Source organism: Aspergillus costaricaensis (assembly GCF_003184835.1).
Source record: "Aspergillus costaricaensis CBS 115574 unplaced genomic scaffold BO79scaffold_13, whole genome shotgun sequence".
NCBI classification, from domain to species: domain Eukaryota; kingdom Fungi; phylum Ascomycota; class Eurotiomycetes; order Eurotiales; family Aspergillaceae; genus Aspergillus; species Aspergillus costaricensis.
In genome coordinates this window covers 68,059-81,753 of record NW_020291813.1, presented here as the reverse complement: position 1 = coordinate 81,753, position 13,695 = coordinate 68,059, and the positions used below count along the sequence as shown (strand labels likewise).

Sequence of the window (13,695 nt, the reverse complement as noted above, 5' to 3'; positions counted from 1 at the left end):
TAGTCACATGTGCATTTCTTCTAACCACTTGGAATAGAGCAGCGGCTGGAAAGGATTGAGTCCCTTGATACTGGTCTCCTTGACTAACAGCATCTCCGGAGTCCGCCGGGTTGCGACCGGGCTGGATGAGGGTATCAGTCTTCCAACTTTGCGCGTTTATCTCCGCCAGATGAGAGTGGCGGGCACGTGGGATAAGCCGGGCCACATCCACCCATCCGTGAAGCTTGGTGAGCTTGGTCGAGGGCGAATACCACAAGGCTGTCTCATTCAGGGCTGAACAGATGGTGTGATTGTGCAAGTCGTTCGAGGTCCAGCAAGCACGCGCAGGGGATAGCCATTGCAATTGGGTAGGGAGGAAGGGGTGTTGCTGGAAACCCCGAAATTGAAGCCTTGAAAGTGGGTGGAGAGAGACTCCACCGCGATCCAGTCGGAGTGGATCAATGGATGAAGCCCCCGCTTGGTTATCCTTCGATTGTCACTCGCTCTTCCTGCCGGCAGGAACGTGAAGTCAACCCCATTTCTGACTGGCCCGCGGGGTTAAGGTACTGCTAGTCCGTCCCTGGTAGTAGTAAGTAGGGACCTTACTAGATAGTATTCCGCCACGGTCGCATCGGCCGATATGCCGCCCAGTGTGCACGAGGCACCGCAGGATAAAAGGACAGTATGCCCTGAAACTTGCTATGGAAGTTCAGGCAACTTTTTCTCACTGTTGTTGAGCACCTCTTCCAATGGCTTCTGTGACTGCGCTCCTCACTCTGGCCGGCCTGGCCGCCGGTGCCACCATCACCACCACAGAGCCTCCGCTTGCCGCTATTCAAAGGGCTCAGGCGACCACGTTGCCCCAGACCTGGACTTCCAATGTCACTGGCAAGTCCTTTGACCGTTTCTACCAGATTTGGCTGGAGAATGTCGTAAGTATCCATGTGTTGTCCCATGGTATGTCGCGATACTCATAATTAGTCACAGGACTACGTCAATGCTGCCAATGACACCAACCAGCAGTGGCTGGCTAGCAAGGGTATTACCCTGGTCAACTACTACGGTGTTGGCCACACCTCGCAGCCAAATTACTGTGCCTCAGTGAGCGGAGACAACTATGGCATGGACAACGGTAATGCTAATGCATCCCGGAAGCCGAACCAATGCTAATCATTCGCGGCAGACAACTTCCATGACATTCCTTCCAATGTCTCGACACTGGCGGATCTGCTCAACCCCAAGGGTATCTCCTGGGCACACTACCAGGAGCATTTGCCCTACCCCGGGTTCCAGGGGTACAACTACTCGAACCAGAAAACCGGCGCAAATGACTACATGCGCAAGCACGACCCCTTGGTTATGTTTGACAAGATCTCTAGCAATGACACTGCTTTGCGCCTCATCAAGAACTTTACCAGCTTCGAAGAGGACATGAAGAACAAAGTGCTTCCTCAGTGGGCCTTTATCACCCCTAGTGCGTTCCTCTTAATTTCCTCTACACGTTGTACATACTAACCCTAGTCAGACATGACCAACGACGCTCACGATACCAACATCACATTCGGATCCAAGTGGTTGCGCAGCTTCGTTGAGCCTCTCATGAACAACACCTACTTCTGGGACAACACTCTGCTGCTGTTGACCTTCGATGAGACCGAGACCTACGGTGTTCCCGAGTCGGAGATCTACAACGACCGCAACCGCGTCTTCAGCATTCTCCTCGGTGGTGCTATTCCCGAGCACCTCATCGGTACCAAGGATGAGACCGTCTACACTCACTACTCCACTCTGGCCACCGTCGAGGCAAACTGGGGTCTTCCTTCCCTGGGTCGTTGGGACTGCGGTGCCAATATCTTCAGCTTCGTCGCTGACAAGGTCGGCTACACCAACTGGGACGTTGATCCTACCCACCTCTACATCAACCAGTCTCTGCCCGGTCCCCTGGAGCAATGGGGCTACTCCAAGTACCGTGCTAACTGGCCCATTCCTACTACCAACGACACTTGCTCTGCCGGAAACGGCATCTTGCAGTCCGTCATTGACGCCTACAAGGGCCAGAACCCGACCTACAACTACACTGCACCCTTCCCGTACGATGCTTCGTACGGCCTGGATGTGAACATTCCCTACAGCCGTAACGGCACTACTTATGTGTCTGGTGTCAACACCACCGGTGTCGTTGGTTATGACACCAACACTACTACCTCTTCCTCATCCAGCTCGGCCTCGTCTTCCGCTGCCGTTAGTGCTGGCTCTGCCATGACCATGCCTGCTGCTGGCTCGGTTGTTGCCATGTTTGCCGCTATCGTGGCTTGGTTGTAATTGAATCGTGGGAGGTGGTGTTGACTCTGTGTCGACAGAGAAAGATCTTTGTTAATAGTTTGTTGATTTGTTCTATTTCTACTACAAGCCATGAGTGATGTTAGATGCCATCGTTGGATTATGATATGACTCAATGCTATGTATATACACTACCCTGAATGATAGTCCGCAATTCTTCTAATAGGTTGTTGGACGCGCCATCTACGTGACTCAGATACCCATTAGTCTATTACAAACACAGAACCGGTAACGGATCCAGCAAAGACAAGAAAGACATAACAGAAGTAAGATCCCGAGGATCGAGCCAAACACCACGGGACGCCTAATCTGACATGCGTACGGCCACCATATCCATATTGAGCAGCATTGCTAACTACAAAATTTCTTTTCCTTTGGACTACCAATCTGAATATTGGGGAACTATCATTAGCGGGAAGACGTCTTGACCATAATGCATCTCACCTCGTCGTGATTGCACCTGTTTCACTTTTCCCCAAACATGCATATCTAGTTGCAAGCCACTCAATCTTACTGGCATTAATCGTGCAGAAACACGAAGAGTGGTGTGGATACCACATTAAATCCGCTCTGCTAGACAGTATTTCCACCACAAGCCCAACCACAATATTTCTGGGTACAAAGAGTATATAAAGAGTATCAACACACCCTCTACATGCCACTCGAATTTCACCCCACCTCACTCTTCCTCCACAACCCCAGCACTTCACCCCACCTACCACGCCCATCATGCCCATCAACTTCCCCTCCTTCAAGGTAGACTCCCACCTCCACAACCCCACTAACGCTTAAACCTGACAACAACCACTAAACACAGCAGCTCTCCCTCTCTACTATAAATACCCTCCTCCTCCTATCCATCCCACCAACAACAGCCTACTTCTACAAATACCCTGCCCTCTTCGTATACAAAGACACCAACTGCACCGATATCTCCTTCTCACTGGTTTACCCCAGCCTGGGCGACTGCAACGGCGGGTACTACAACTACGCGGGCTCATTCCAGATGTTCAATATTGACGCCGCATATACCTGCAACGACAGTGACACGACACTTACGTTCGAAATGTATAATAGTTCTGGAACGGGCTGTGGCAATAAGAGTGACTTGTTGTTTAGACAGCCTGTTACGGAGGAGTGTACTGTTGCGGATGTGGAGAGTCCTGGGCCGTTGGAGATGCCGGTTTGGTTTGAGTTAGGGTGTATGTGATGAAGATTATTTGGGGAAGGAGTGGATTTTAGTCTCAAATTCGCACAGACAATGGTGAGTTGCTACGGGGGAAACCTCTTTCTTTCCGCCCGGATATTTATCTATGATGTTGCTGTATGGAGGGGTAGTTGCCGTAGATGATTGCCAACGTATGTACGATCATGACAACAGCCGCAATTCTCTCTGATACAAAAATAATCAAATTAGACTCCGTGCACAAACAAATCAGAAGTAAGAATAAAAATTAAAGAATATAAGGAAAATACATACAACAGAAGGGATTCGCTGGTGGTCACCCACCCAACTACTAACCTCCCGGCGTGTGGCTTGAGTACGGCTGAGCGGACGGGAAGCCCTATTTTCCACACCCTGTGATCGTATGTACAGTGTCAATTCACGGATAGTATTTTATTGGGAGTTTGACCCAAGTCCTTCTTTGTCAAATACTAGTGGTCGGGGTGGGTTACATCAAGTTTCCAGACCAGAATGTAGTGTAATTTCCTGTCTGTTCCTGGAGTTCAGCAATCTTCAATGCTTGATTGTGTTGTTCGGAAGATTCTCCAGGACACAGAGTCGAAGGGTCTCGTACTTACCGCCCGAATTAGGTCTTGCATGCCTTGCCTTCCTTGAACCTCCATTCATGGAAGAGTCACCATGAAAACATAGGACTTCCATCTACTTGGATAGCCGCACATTTCGGTCAAAGTGCCTCATGCACGATTGGATAGATACTGTAATTTTTTTGAATAGGCCGGGATAGCACTACAACAAAAGCCGGTCTCGCATTTATCAAAGATCCTAAGCCTGCATGCACACATGGGTAAATCTCAACTCCATTTTCGGAATCTACGTCCTACGTGCTGTACTAGATAGGCTGACATGATCTCAAACATCCGGAAAGAATTGTCGCTGAGAGTTGTCCGATGTTGGTACAAACTTGAACACTGGCCTCACGAAGCACAAACCGGTCATCATACAAGACGAAGGAAAGCAGACAGCTCAGAACCAAGAAAGTAGGAAACGAAATAACTGATGACCCCCGGTATTGTGAGCTATAGTCTAGTAGCCCGAGAATAATATCGGCTATCTATACAAGGTTGAGACAACTAAAGACCTAGACTATGTTGTATTGAAGCGCTGATTCTTCTGTGCTTGATGTGATATCACTGCTGCACCGTCGCAGGCATAATCCCGCAGGCATCCCCATTCCAGCCCATGACACGAATGTCGAGACAGCCATGGCAACTTTGAATTCGTGTTACTGTACCACTGATAACAAGTCTCAAGGGTCCATCGCCGCCTTCACTATAGAGACAACGCTCTGCGACACTTGCCGAGGGCCAGTACCATCAAGATCGCGAAAGCTTCAATGGGTGGGGGGAGAGAATTACTAACAGGGCCCCGATTAGCGCAAGAAAAAGATAAAAAACAAAAGAGATAAAGGGTACATACAACAGAAGGGATTCGCTGGTGGTCACCCACCCAACTACTAACCTCCCGGCGTGTGGCTTAAGTACGGCTGAGCGGACGGGAAGCCCTGTTTTCCACACCCTATGGTCGTATGTACTTATTCCTGATTGAGAAGAGAATGTATCCTGCATTCAGACTTGATCTCACTGATAAATAACTGGCAGGGCTGAAGTACTAATCCGCATGAGTTGTGATACTCATCGGGAGACTCAAGATATCCACACAGCGATCCTTTCAATACTTCAGCATAATGTATAAGTCTCTAGGCCATCGTATCAAGGATGAAAGGTCAAAGAGTAAACGTATTGCCACTACAAGGCACTTAAGCTTGATAACATTTGGACGCAAGGCAAACCAATCGATATGAACTATTACTTCGGAGTGTTGAATGGTATGATATGCCCATCTCAGAATGTTACACAGAGCCTCACCAGCTCACACTACCAGGATCTCTCGTCTCACCTGGCCACGGCTACGCCGAGAAAGCGGGCTTTGCAGGCGAAACACGTGAATACATTGACGAGGGGCGCCCAGATGAACCAAAGATTATGGCACGGCTGAATAGTGAAGACAGCAACCCTAACATCGAGGGTGTTGTGCTTGCTGACTATCTCAAGGTTGATCTTCTTGGTAGACTACATTACCGCTAGGACTAGTGCATGCTATGTAAATAATATCTTGCCGAAGAGATTTTCGTCCTTTCTCTCATACTTTCCACCAAGACACACATAGTAAACTTCTCTTTATCTCCTGGATGTCTATTGCGGACACGCTCTACCACTGGGCCGAAGTCACCCTATGAACGTAATTCGGAAGAAAAAAAGTCTACTACTACTTAGACGTAGAAAAAGAAAGTCAATATGGTATGGCTGAGGAGCTATACCTCGGTAATTGTCAATGATTCACTGGTCACTGTCACAAATCTTCGAATCAGATTCACATTTTTGTCTACCTATGACGGAATAATCCCATACATGTTTGTATGCTCCACGCCTGTCGCAAAATGAGGAAGTAGTCGTACGTTTCCACATATTAGACGATTGTATCGGCGAGTCAATCAAAATTCTCACAAGCATTCGAGGAATTGAAACCATGATCAAGTGGGTTCCTTAATGGTGGGCATATGTACATGCCGTTTCCAGCGGAAGTGCAATAATGTCAAAGCACAGCACCAAAAAGCGCATAATTTTGTTGGAAGAGATCTAGCAGTACGAGTAAGCTCATATACGTGATCAAACCTTATCACCGAAGGTAAGTTTGTATAAATGCGATCTTATGTATTGAGGTAGTCGTCAAGTTGCTGTATTTTCTATTGTATTTGCCAGATTTTAACTCTATCAAGGAACTCATTGCTGAGATGAAGGTATATATAAAGAAAGCTTGGTCAGTATATGAAAAGAATTCCGACTCAGGGCTTCATGCGTTCCTTCAGCAGTGCGTGTGTGAAGCAGGTGCTAAACAAGATAGCGCCAAAGGCCATCTCCGACATTCAGGTATCACCATAGAGAAGATATGATTTGCTATCATGTTTACGATCGTTGTGTCTGCGTAATTACCTTTACACCTTTTTACATTGTGCCAGTTCAGTTTGCTCGTGCTAGTGGCATATGGCTTAGTAGTACATTGTGTTGGATGAAAGGCTCTGTCACTTGTCGTCACTCTGGTGCGTCATTTTGTCGGCTACTATTATCAGGATTGAGTTAAAGGAAGTTATGCAAACCAGAAGATTTTCAAAAGTCTCGAGGAGTTCGGTTTCTTAATCGCAACATACCTTCTCGCGAGGGTCCATGCTGCTATATATTGTAGAATAACCAAATAAATTCACCCAAACTATCCTTCTGCCAGCTGCCACAAGCATATTCTTTGGGTAAATATAGTGTCGCCATAGGGCCGATCATTTTCACTCCTCAAACCTCGCAAATGCAGTCTCCTAGCCACTTACAAAATAACTAGAAATATTGATACCTGATAACATAGGGTGATTGTTCATATATTCTGTTGTAACAACATTTTAGGTCAATATTGAAGTTGGAGGAAACGCTTGACTAATTCCTATGTGGATAACTCAGAGAAGCAGTTAAAATACAAGTCTTCAGGGTTGCATGTCTATGGCTATTGAATAATCTACTGAGGTTAGTTCCAACATATTCTATAGCAACAGGCTCGATGTAATTGATGGTGGCATATGGTTGTTGCCTGTAGAGACGGAAGCTGCTTCCGTCGGGATACTGTATTAGGGAACCTTCCCGCCATGAGGGGGGGTAATTCGTATTACAAATCCCCTCCCGAACAGTTAACGTTAACTATAAAGCAAGTTCGTTTTGCGTTTGTCTCAATGTGTTAATTTGACTTTACAAGGAGAACCGTTATCCAAGCTAATAGAACGAAAACGAATTTTTATTTTTTTTTTCTATATCAAATTGTTCACTTCCGCTCTTCCCTATGATGTATAGGTCTAACGGTCAACCGACAATGAAGCAGTGGGTGCTGAGCGGAACTCGCGGGACGGATTCCCTCCAGCTCCAAGATGTTCCGATTCCCGAGCCAAGTGACTACGAGGTTCTGGTAAAGTTCCACGCCGCTTCACTCAATTTCAGAGACATCATGATTGCAAATGTGAGATCGCATCATTCTTTCAATATGTTGGGTATATCGAGAATCGAAGCAAGGAAATAACATTGAACGGCAGGGACAATACTATGTCAAAACTAAGGAGGGAGTAATTCCTGGGTGAGTACTCAGGCTTTGTACTATTTTGGTTGTGATTAAGTAAATACTGACTGGTAATAAAGCTCTGATGCTGCGGGCGAAATTGTCCAAGTTGGCCCAAAGGTGACCAGATTTACTACTGGACAACGGGTTTCACCTATCTTTCATTTGACACACCTCTATGGTTCTGTGAAGGATTCAGACATTCAAAATCAACTGGGCGGAACCTATGACGGGGTCTTTCGCGAGTACGCTGTCTTCAATGAGCATGGTTGCGTGGAGATTCCATCCACCTTGTCTTACCTTGAAGCTGCAACTCTACCTTGTGCTGCACTTACAGCGTGGAATGCCCTTTATGGTGGTCCTAAAACGTTGAAGCCGGGCGATGTGGTTCTCACGCAAGGCAGCGGCGGTGTTAGCATATTTGCTCTTCAGTTCGCAAAGCTCGGGGGCGCACAAGTCATCTCGACAACTAGCAGTGTGGAGAAGGGTGCAAAGCTGCGAGAAATAGGCGCAGATGTGATAATAAATTATGCCGAGGATAGCGAATGGGGCCAGACGGCCAAACGCCAATCGCACCGAAAGAGAGGAGCTGATTTTGTGGTCGAGATCGCCAATACTATGGCTCAATCTTCCCAAGCAGTTGCTAACGATGGATGTATTGCAACCATTGGAAGAAGAGGGGGATCTGAAGGAGGGGCGGGCACCTCTCATAGCTCCGTGTTAGCGACTGTTCGAAGAATTTTGGTTGGCAGTAGACAACTTCAAGAGGATATGAATGCTGCCATTGAAGTAAGCCACCTTAAGCCACAGATTGATGGTCGTTCATTCAAGTTCTATGAACTTAAGCAGGCATTTGATTATTTCCAGAAGGGAAGCCACTTTGGTAAGGTGGTCGTGGACTTCGACTGATTGGCGATCGTTTGAGTGACAATACAAGAAACTCAGATGCTATGGGTGTCCAGAGCTCAGATACCTCTCAAAAGCTCAATAACACTTCAATATGCTATATCGTCTGATCAAATATCTGGACAAGCGTAGGCTATAAGGGGTTAGCCAGGAATGCCCGATGCCAAATACAGACTGCGATATTTGGTACCGAGTACTGATCACGAAACAAAACTCACTGACAAGGCCTTTCCTACAATCCTGACCCTAAATGCAAAAGCAGGGCAATGTATACCGTCAGTACTGGGGCACGTGAGTAATGGAAGAGCAACGTTGACAGATTGCTAACGCTCCTTATTGTGCTTGTTTTGGAACAAGCCTTCTAGTAGAATTGTCTAGGCCCTGGTTCCTGACCTAGTAGATTATATACATAGGTGCAAAACTGGGGTATTCTTACTATGCCTTTACTAGATCATTAATTTACTATATCTCCGAATTAGGTTTGTTGAGTCATGTTATTGGGGGTTGAAAGAGTACGCCTCTGTATACCTATATGGAAAGTAATAACAATCACTACTGTAATAACTTTGAACTCTGAGATGGTATAGGGGATGGTCTGGTAGAATTACCGGTGCCAGCGTGGCTTCTTATCAAGTCTCAGAATATGAAAAAACCAGATAATACTATAATATCATTAAATGAATACTTATTATTACATGCATTTCTACTGATATTATCTACAGTTTAGTTCATATAGTTAGCAGTAAAGATTCTTCTGAATTATACTAGAAATAATAAGATATCAATAGGAATACATAATAGAAAAACAATATGCAAGAATATATATATCTAGGTATAACTTTATAGAGTTGGGGTAGAGAGAATGAGTGTTCAGGTAAAGAAAACCAAAAAGAAATGAAAAGAAAGTAAGTATATTGAATGTATTAAATTACAAAAAATAGGTGAATATCAATATATAATATGAAAGATTTGCTAGTAATTATTTACCGAACTACTAACCTCCCAGCGTGTGGCTTAAGTACGGCTGAGCGGACGGGAAGCCCTGTTTCCCACACCCCGTGATTGTATGTACTAGTTTACGTTCTTTTATAATATATATCGCAACAGCCTGGAATCGTTGTTCATCAGGTATCGGGGGGACTGAAACATTAATAGGTGTCGATCTCATTGTATTAACCATGAGACAGTGCGGTCGTAGAGTTATCCTTCCCGGAATCACATTCCATAGTCAAATGCACAAGTGAGATCTCATCATGCTGGCGATGACTGCGGCCTGAGGCCTGAATGGGATACAATCTTCCGCTAGTAGTATGGGACTTGGCGGTGGTAGAGAACAGTCTTGGGAAGATCAGATCGATGACTGGCTTGGTGCTCGGCAAACTCGCGGCAATGATGGAGATAGCCACTTCGATACCCGACGACACGGACACGCCGAATGTGCTCCAGCTTGGATCGGTGCTCTCATAAAGCTTGATGATGTACACCATTCGAACAATGCTGGCAATGCAGGCACTTCGGGGCAACCTGTTAGTCGTTTATGTTCTATAACTCGGTCCGGTGGTACTCTTACAACGTTCCCAAGGATAATAGCCCGATGACTACCATGCGCTTCATTGGCCCAATTTGCAAGCCTACTCTCGTGAGTATGTGCCGTACGGCCCTCTCAGGCCATCAACCGTCTCTCTGGTGTACAAACGCACCTAAAATAGTCCGAATTGGTAAAGCTAAGATCCACAGATCCGTCACCAGTGATAATGCGGCAGTGGTATACCAAAATGGAATAGATGCGAAACACTTATAGTGGTCGTATTTTTGGGGATCGTAAACCGCATCCACTGGAGAGCATTGGAAGATGGTGGCAAGGATAATGGCGATGCTCATGGCGGCGATGAAAGCGATGGTGCCTAGAGTGATGTTGCGAAGATTCGGGAAGAGGCGCAGGTATAATAGGCAGATTGACGTCTTGATCAGGCCAGTAATGAGGGTGTATATTATGTGAGTGACGTAGCGAATCTACAGGCAATCACGCCGTTGGTCAGAAACTAGGTTGGCATTGGGAGGGGTGGAAATAGATCTGAGCAAGCGGGCGCACCTTGGCTGCTGGTAACGCATCGGCCTTCGGAAGAATGCCATCATGTTTCCCTGTGCCATATTTGACTCCTAGCAGGATATCCGACATCAGTTTCAATACTGCTATCTGGACTGTATGTACATACCAAGACCTGCAATAGCAACATTCAAAATGGCCGTGACCGTGGCGAGCATCATTGTCCAGTCATCCAAGCCTAGCCGCTTCACAATCGCAGCCCGGGATATGAATCGCAGGACAACGATGGCCGCAGCGAACCCGGTCACGGTACCATTGATGATGACAATCAAGGGCCCACGGTCCTCACTCTAAGCCGGCAATCAGTATGAGCACCGTGCACAAGCTTCGAGCACTTGCCTCCGAGCGTACTGCAAAGCTTTGCTGCATGGTGAGGCCGTAGAGCCCAGCACAGATGGGCTCATCGTGAGATGAGAACGAGACTTTATCGCTGGACACACACTGCGCGCGGCCGAAAAAGGGGCATAACTGTCTGATCCCACTAAACATCAAGTAGAAGCTGCCCTAGGGCCCTTGGCGACAGGGATATCCGATGGCTCATTACCACCATAATACTCGTCTTTTTGGCCAATGCCCAAAGAACCGTAATCAACGCTACTTAAATAGCGTATTCCGTCATAAAAGCTCAACAGATAGGTTCAGGATTGGAATGTCCGACTAAGGGCCTTGGCAGGACCCATGCCTATACCCGGCCAACGTTGTTTAAGCATTGGTCGATGTCACTGGCGAGATCAGCCCATTAACGCCCGGTCCAATATGTGTCAAACCGCTAACAGTGCCGGCGGCCGATCGGCTTCTCGATAGTCGGCAACCGGTTGACTTGGCAGCCTAGCGTAGGGCACAAATTTCCATCCGGAAACTAAACTTCAACCGAGATTCCGGGCTATCCGTCCTTTAAGATCCCCTGAAATCGTAGAGGGTCTTTCTTTTATCAAATATTCGTTTTCATATCCCTGTCGTTACTTCTGCCCTTCATGCCGGGCATCAGATCTCTGTTACTTGGCGTGTTGTCGGCATGGGTGGTCGCCGGGCATAACCTTCGGGCGAACAACATCAGCACAGGCTACCGGATCGATGTTCACTCTCATGTCATTCCTCCGGTTTGGAGAGAGGCCCTGATTGCTGCTGGCTACCCTGTGAAAAATGGAACGATGTATACTGACGATTTCCCGGTGCCCGACTGGACGCTGGAATCACACCTGGCCACGATGGACACCTTGGGCATCAACTTTTCGACCATCAGCGTGAGTGCTCCCGGGGTCTACTTCCTCAATGATCCTAAGGAGGCACATGCACTCGCCCGCACCGTCAATCTTGCCATGCATAATTACACCCAGGCTCACCCGACTCGACTGGGGGCGCTTTGCCTGTTGCCCCTTCCGCATGTGGAAGAATCGGTAGCCGAACTGAAGGTAGGTTGATTGCTCGACATTAGTACAATCCTGGCTAATAGATCTATTAGTTTTGCCTCGATACGCTCAAGTTCCCCGGTGTGGGCATGTATACTAACGCCAACGGTACCTACCTTGGCGACTCGACTCTCAGTCCCGTATTTTCAGTTTTGAATGAGAGACAGGCCACCGTGTTTGTTCATCCAGCAGCTCCGGGATGTCAGTCTGTGAGCTTGGGCTACCCGTTCCCTTTGACGGAGTACCCGTTTGACAGCGTGCGGGCGATGGAGAATCTGTTGTTGACTGGCCAGCGCGCTAAGAACCCCGATCTCAAGATGATATTTGCCCACGGCGGGGGCGCAATGCCCTATCTGGCCAGCCGTATTGCTGGAATGGCGTCCATGTCGTTGCTGGGGTCTCTAAATATGACCAAGTCCCTGGCGGAGCTTGCAGGTTATTACTTTGACACGGCCTCTGCCACCTCAGCAATTCAACTCGCTGCCATGAAAAGCTTCATTGGGGTGGACCAGATTCTGACTGGAACAGATTGTGAGTCACCCTAGTTTTCCTGCAGTTTTGCATCCCATCGATAAGGAGTCTAATGATGTCTCAGACCCGTATGTTCCCCTTTCACAGAGCGAGGCCGCGCTCCCTGCCATTCAGAACAACGGCGAATTCACTGATGCCGAGATGGCGCGCATCAACCACCAGAATGCGCTTCAACTGTTTCCTCGGGTTGCCAAGGTGTTGGGCTATTGAAGCCCCAGTAGTCCAGCACAGTTCTGGGACTGTCTCTTTGTCGCCTGGTAGCCTGAGTCTGCAGTCCAATAGATGATTCCGATAGTCTAGTGTGCCACACCCAGTGGTAATGCCGTCTTTTCCGACTGGACTCGGCGATTTGGGTCAATTCCATACATGAGATTGTGGAAGTTCGATGCAAGAAACCGGAGGCTATCGGGCGAAGATGTCAGAAATTTCCCCACAGTATATATTTCTATCGCCGGACAGTGTAGGGTCGATAATTGTAGCACTCAATCTCGGGCCTAAACGTGTCCAATAATACTCAAATGAAGGATTGGCACTCAATTTCACTTGAAGAGATTTCTTGACCCAGAGAATGCGGCAACACTGCCAGTGAACTTCCCCAGCAATACAGCACATAAGTTAGGTGTTATTGGGTGTGAACCGGGCGTTTCCCCAGCTCGACCTAGTGAGTCCGGGTAGACTGCTAGCCATATAGTATCGATCTCTTTCGGATAGTACCCCCATCCCGCGGTCGCACCTGCGAGTGATTCCTCAACCGGAAAGCCACAATTGGTGGGGATGGATGGCAGTCAGACCGCATGTCCTGAATAAGGCAGACCCTATGGGGCAGCGATAATCCGGGGTAATCGAGAGGAAGACCTCTCCACGTACAGTTAATTCCGACCCTCAATGCGAAGTGGAAACCCCCTCGATCCTTGTTCCCATCCAGCTCGGCCAGAGGATATCACGAAACGAGAGGAGCACGTAAACTGCATCGGTAAGTCAACTGACAGTGAGGTAGCGGTGGTGCTCCATATGGCCGTGCATATTCTGCG

At 47.6% G+C, this 13,695-nt stretch overlaps 5 protein-coding genes across 5 annotated transcripts; 4 read left to right on the top strand and 1 right to left on the bottom strand.

Annotated features, from left to right (window-relative positions):
- Window positions 1-713: 713 nt before the first annotated feature.
- Window positions 714-2,409, top strand: BO79DRAFT_244912 (phosphoesterase-domain-containing protein). Its single transcript, XM_025685425.1, has 4 exons — window positions 714-911; window positions 967-1,111; window positions 1,163-1,453; window positions 1,505-2,409. Exons 1-4 carry the CDS (start codon window positions 729-731, stop codon window positions 2,299-2,301), a joined length of 1,416 nt encoding a protein of 471 aa, XP_025540270.1. The 5' UTR covers window positions 714-728; the 3' UTR covers window positions 2,302-2,409.
- A 639-nt stretch (window positions 2,410-3,048) lies between these two features.
- Window positions 3,049-3,529, top strand: BO79DRAFT_254175 (uncharacterized protein; the record flags this gene model as incomplete). Its single annotated transcript, XM_025686046.1, has 2 exons — window positions 3,049-3,075; window positions 3,140-3,529. The coding sequence occupies 2 exons, from the start codon at window positions 3,049-3,051 to the stop codon at window positions 3,527-3,529; spliced, it is 417 nt and encodes a 138-aa protein (XP_025540269.1).
- Window positions 3,530-7,471: 3,942 nt separating this feature from the next.
- On the top strand, window positions 7,472-8,620 carry BO79DRAFT_227641 (zinc-dependent alcohol dehydrogenase family protein; the record flags this gene model as incomplete). Its single annotated transcript, XM_025683890.1, has 3 exons — window positions 7,472-7,615; window positions 7,689-7,729; window positions 7,792-8,620. The coding sequence occupies 3 exons, from the start codon at window positions 7,472-7,474 to the stop codon at window positions 8,618-8,620; spliced, it is 1,014 nt and encodes a 337-aa protein (XP_025540268.1).
- Window positions 8,621-9,789: 1,169 nt separating this feature from the next.
- BO79DRAFT_254172 (uncharacterized protein) lies at window positions 9,790-11,093 on the bottom strand (the record flags this gene model as incomplete). The annotated part of the gene is made up of 6 exons (XM_025686045.1): window positions 9,790-10,129; window positions 10,188-10,248; window positions 10,318-10,630; window positions 10,710-10,777; window positions 10,834-11,014; window positions 11,076-11,093. The coding sequence occupies 6 exons, from the start codon at window positions 11,091-11,093 to the stop codon at window positions 9,790-9,792; spliced, it is 981 nt and encodes a 326-aa protein (XP_025540267.1).
- A 552-nt stretch (window positions 11,094-11,645) lies between these two features.
- BO79DRAFT_208710 (amidohydrolase family protein) lies at window positions 11,646-13,193 on the top strand. Its single transcript, XM_025682452.1, has 3 exons — window positions 11,646-12,136; window positions 12,187-12,664; window positions 12,729-13,193. Exons 1-3 carry the CDS (start codon window positions 11,699-11,701, stop codon window positions 12,872-12,874), a joined length of 1,062 nt encoding a protein of 353 aa, XP_025540266.1. The 5' UTR covers window positions 11,646-11,698; the 3' UTR covers window positions 12,875-13,193.
- The last annotated feature ends 502 nt before the right edge of the window (window positions 13,194-13,695 follow it).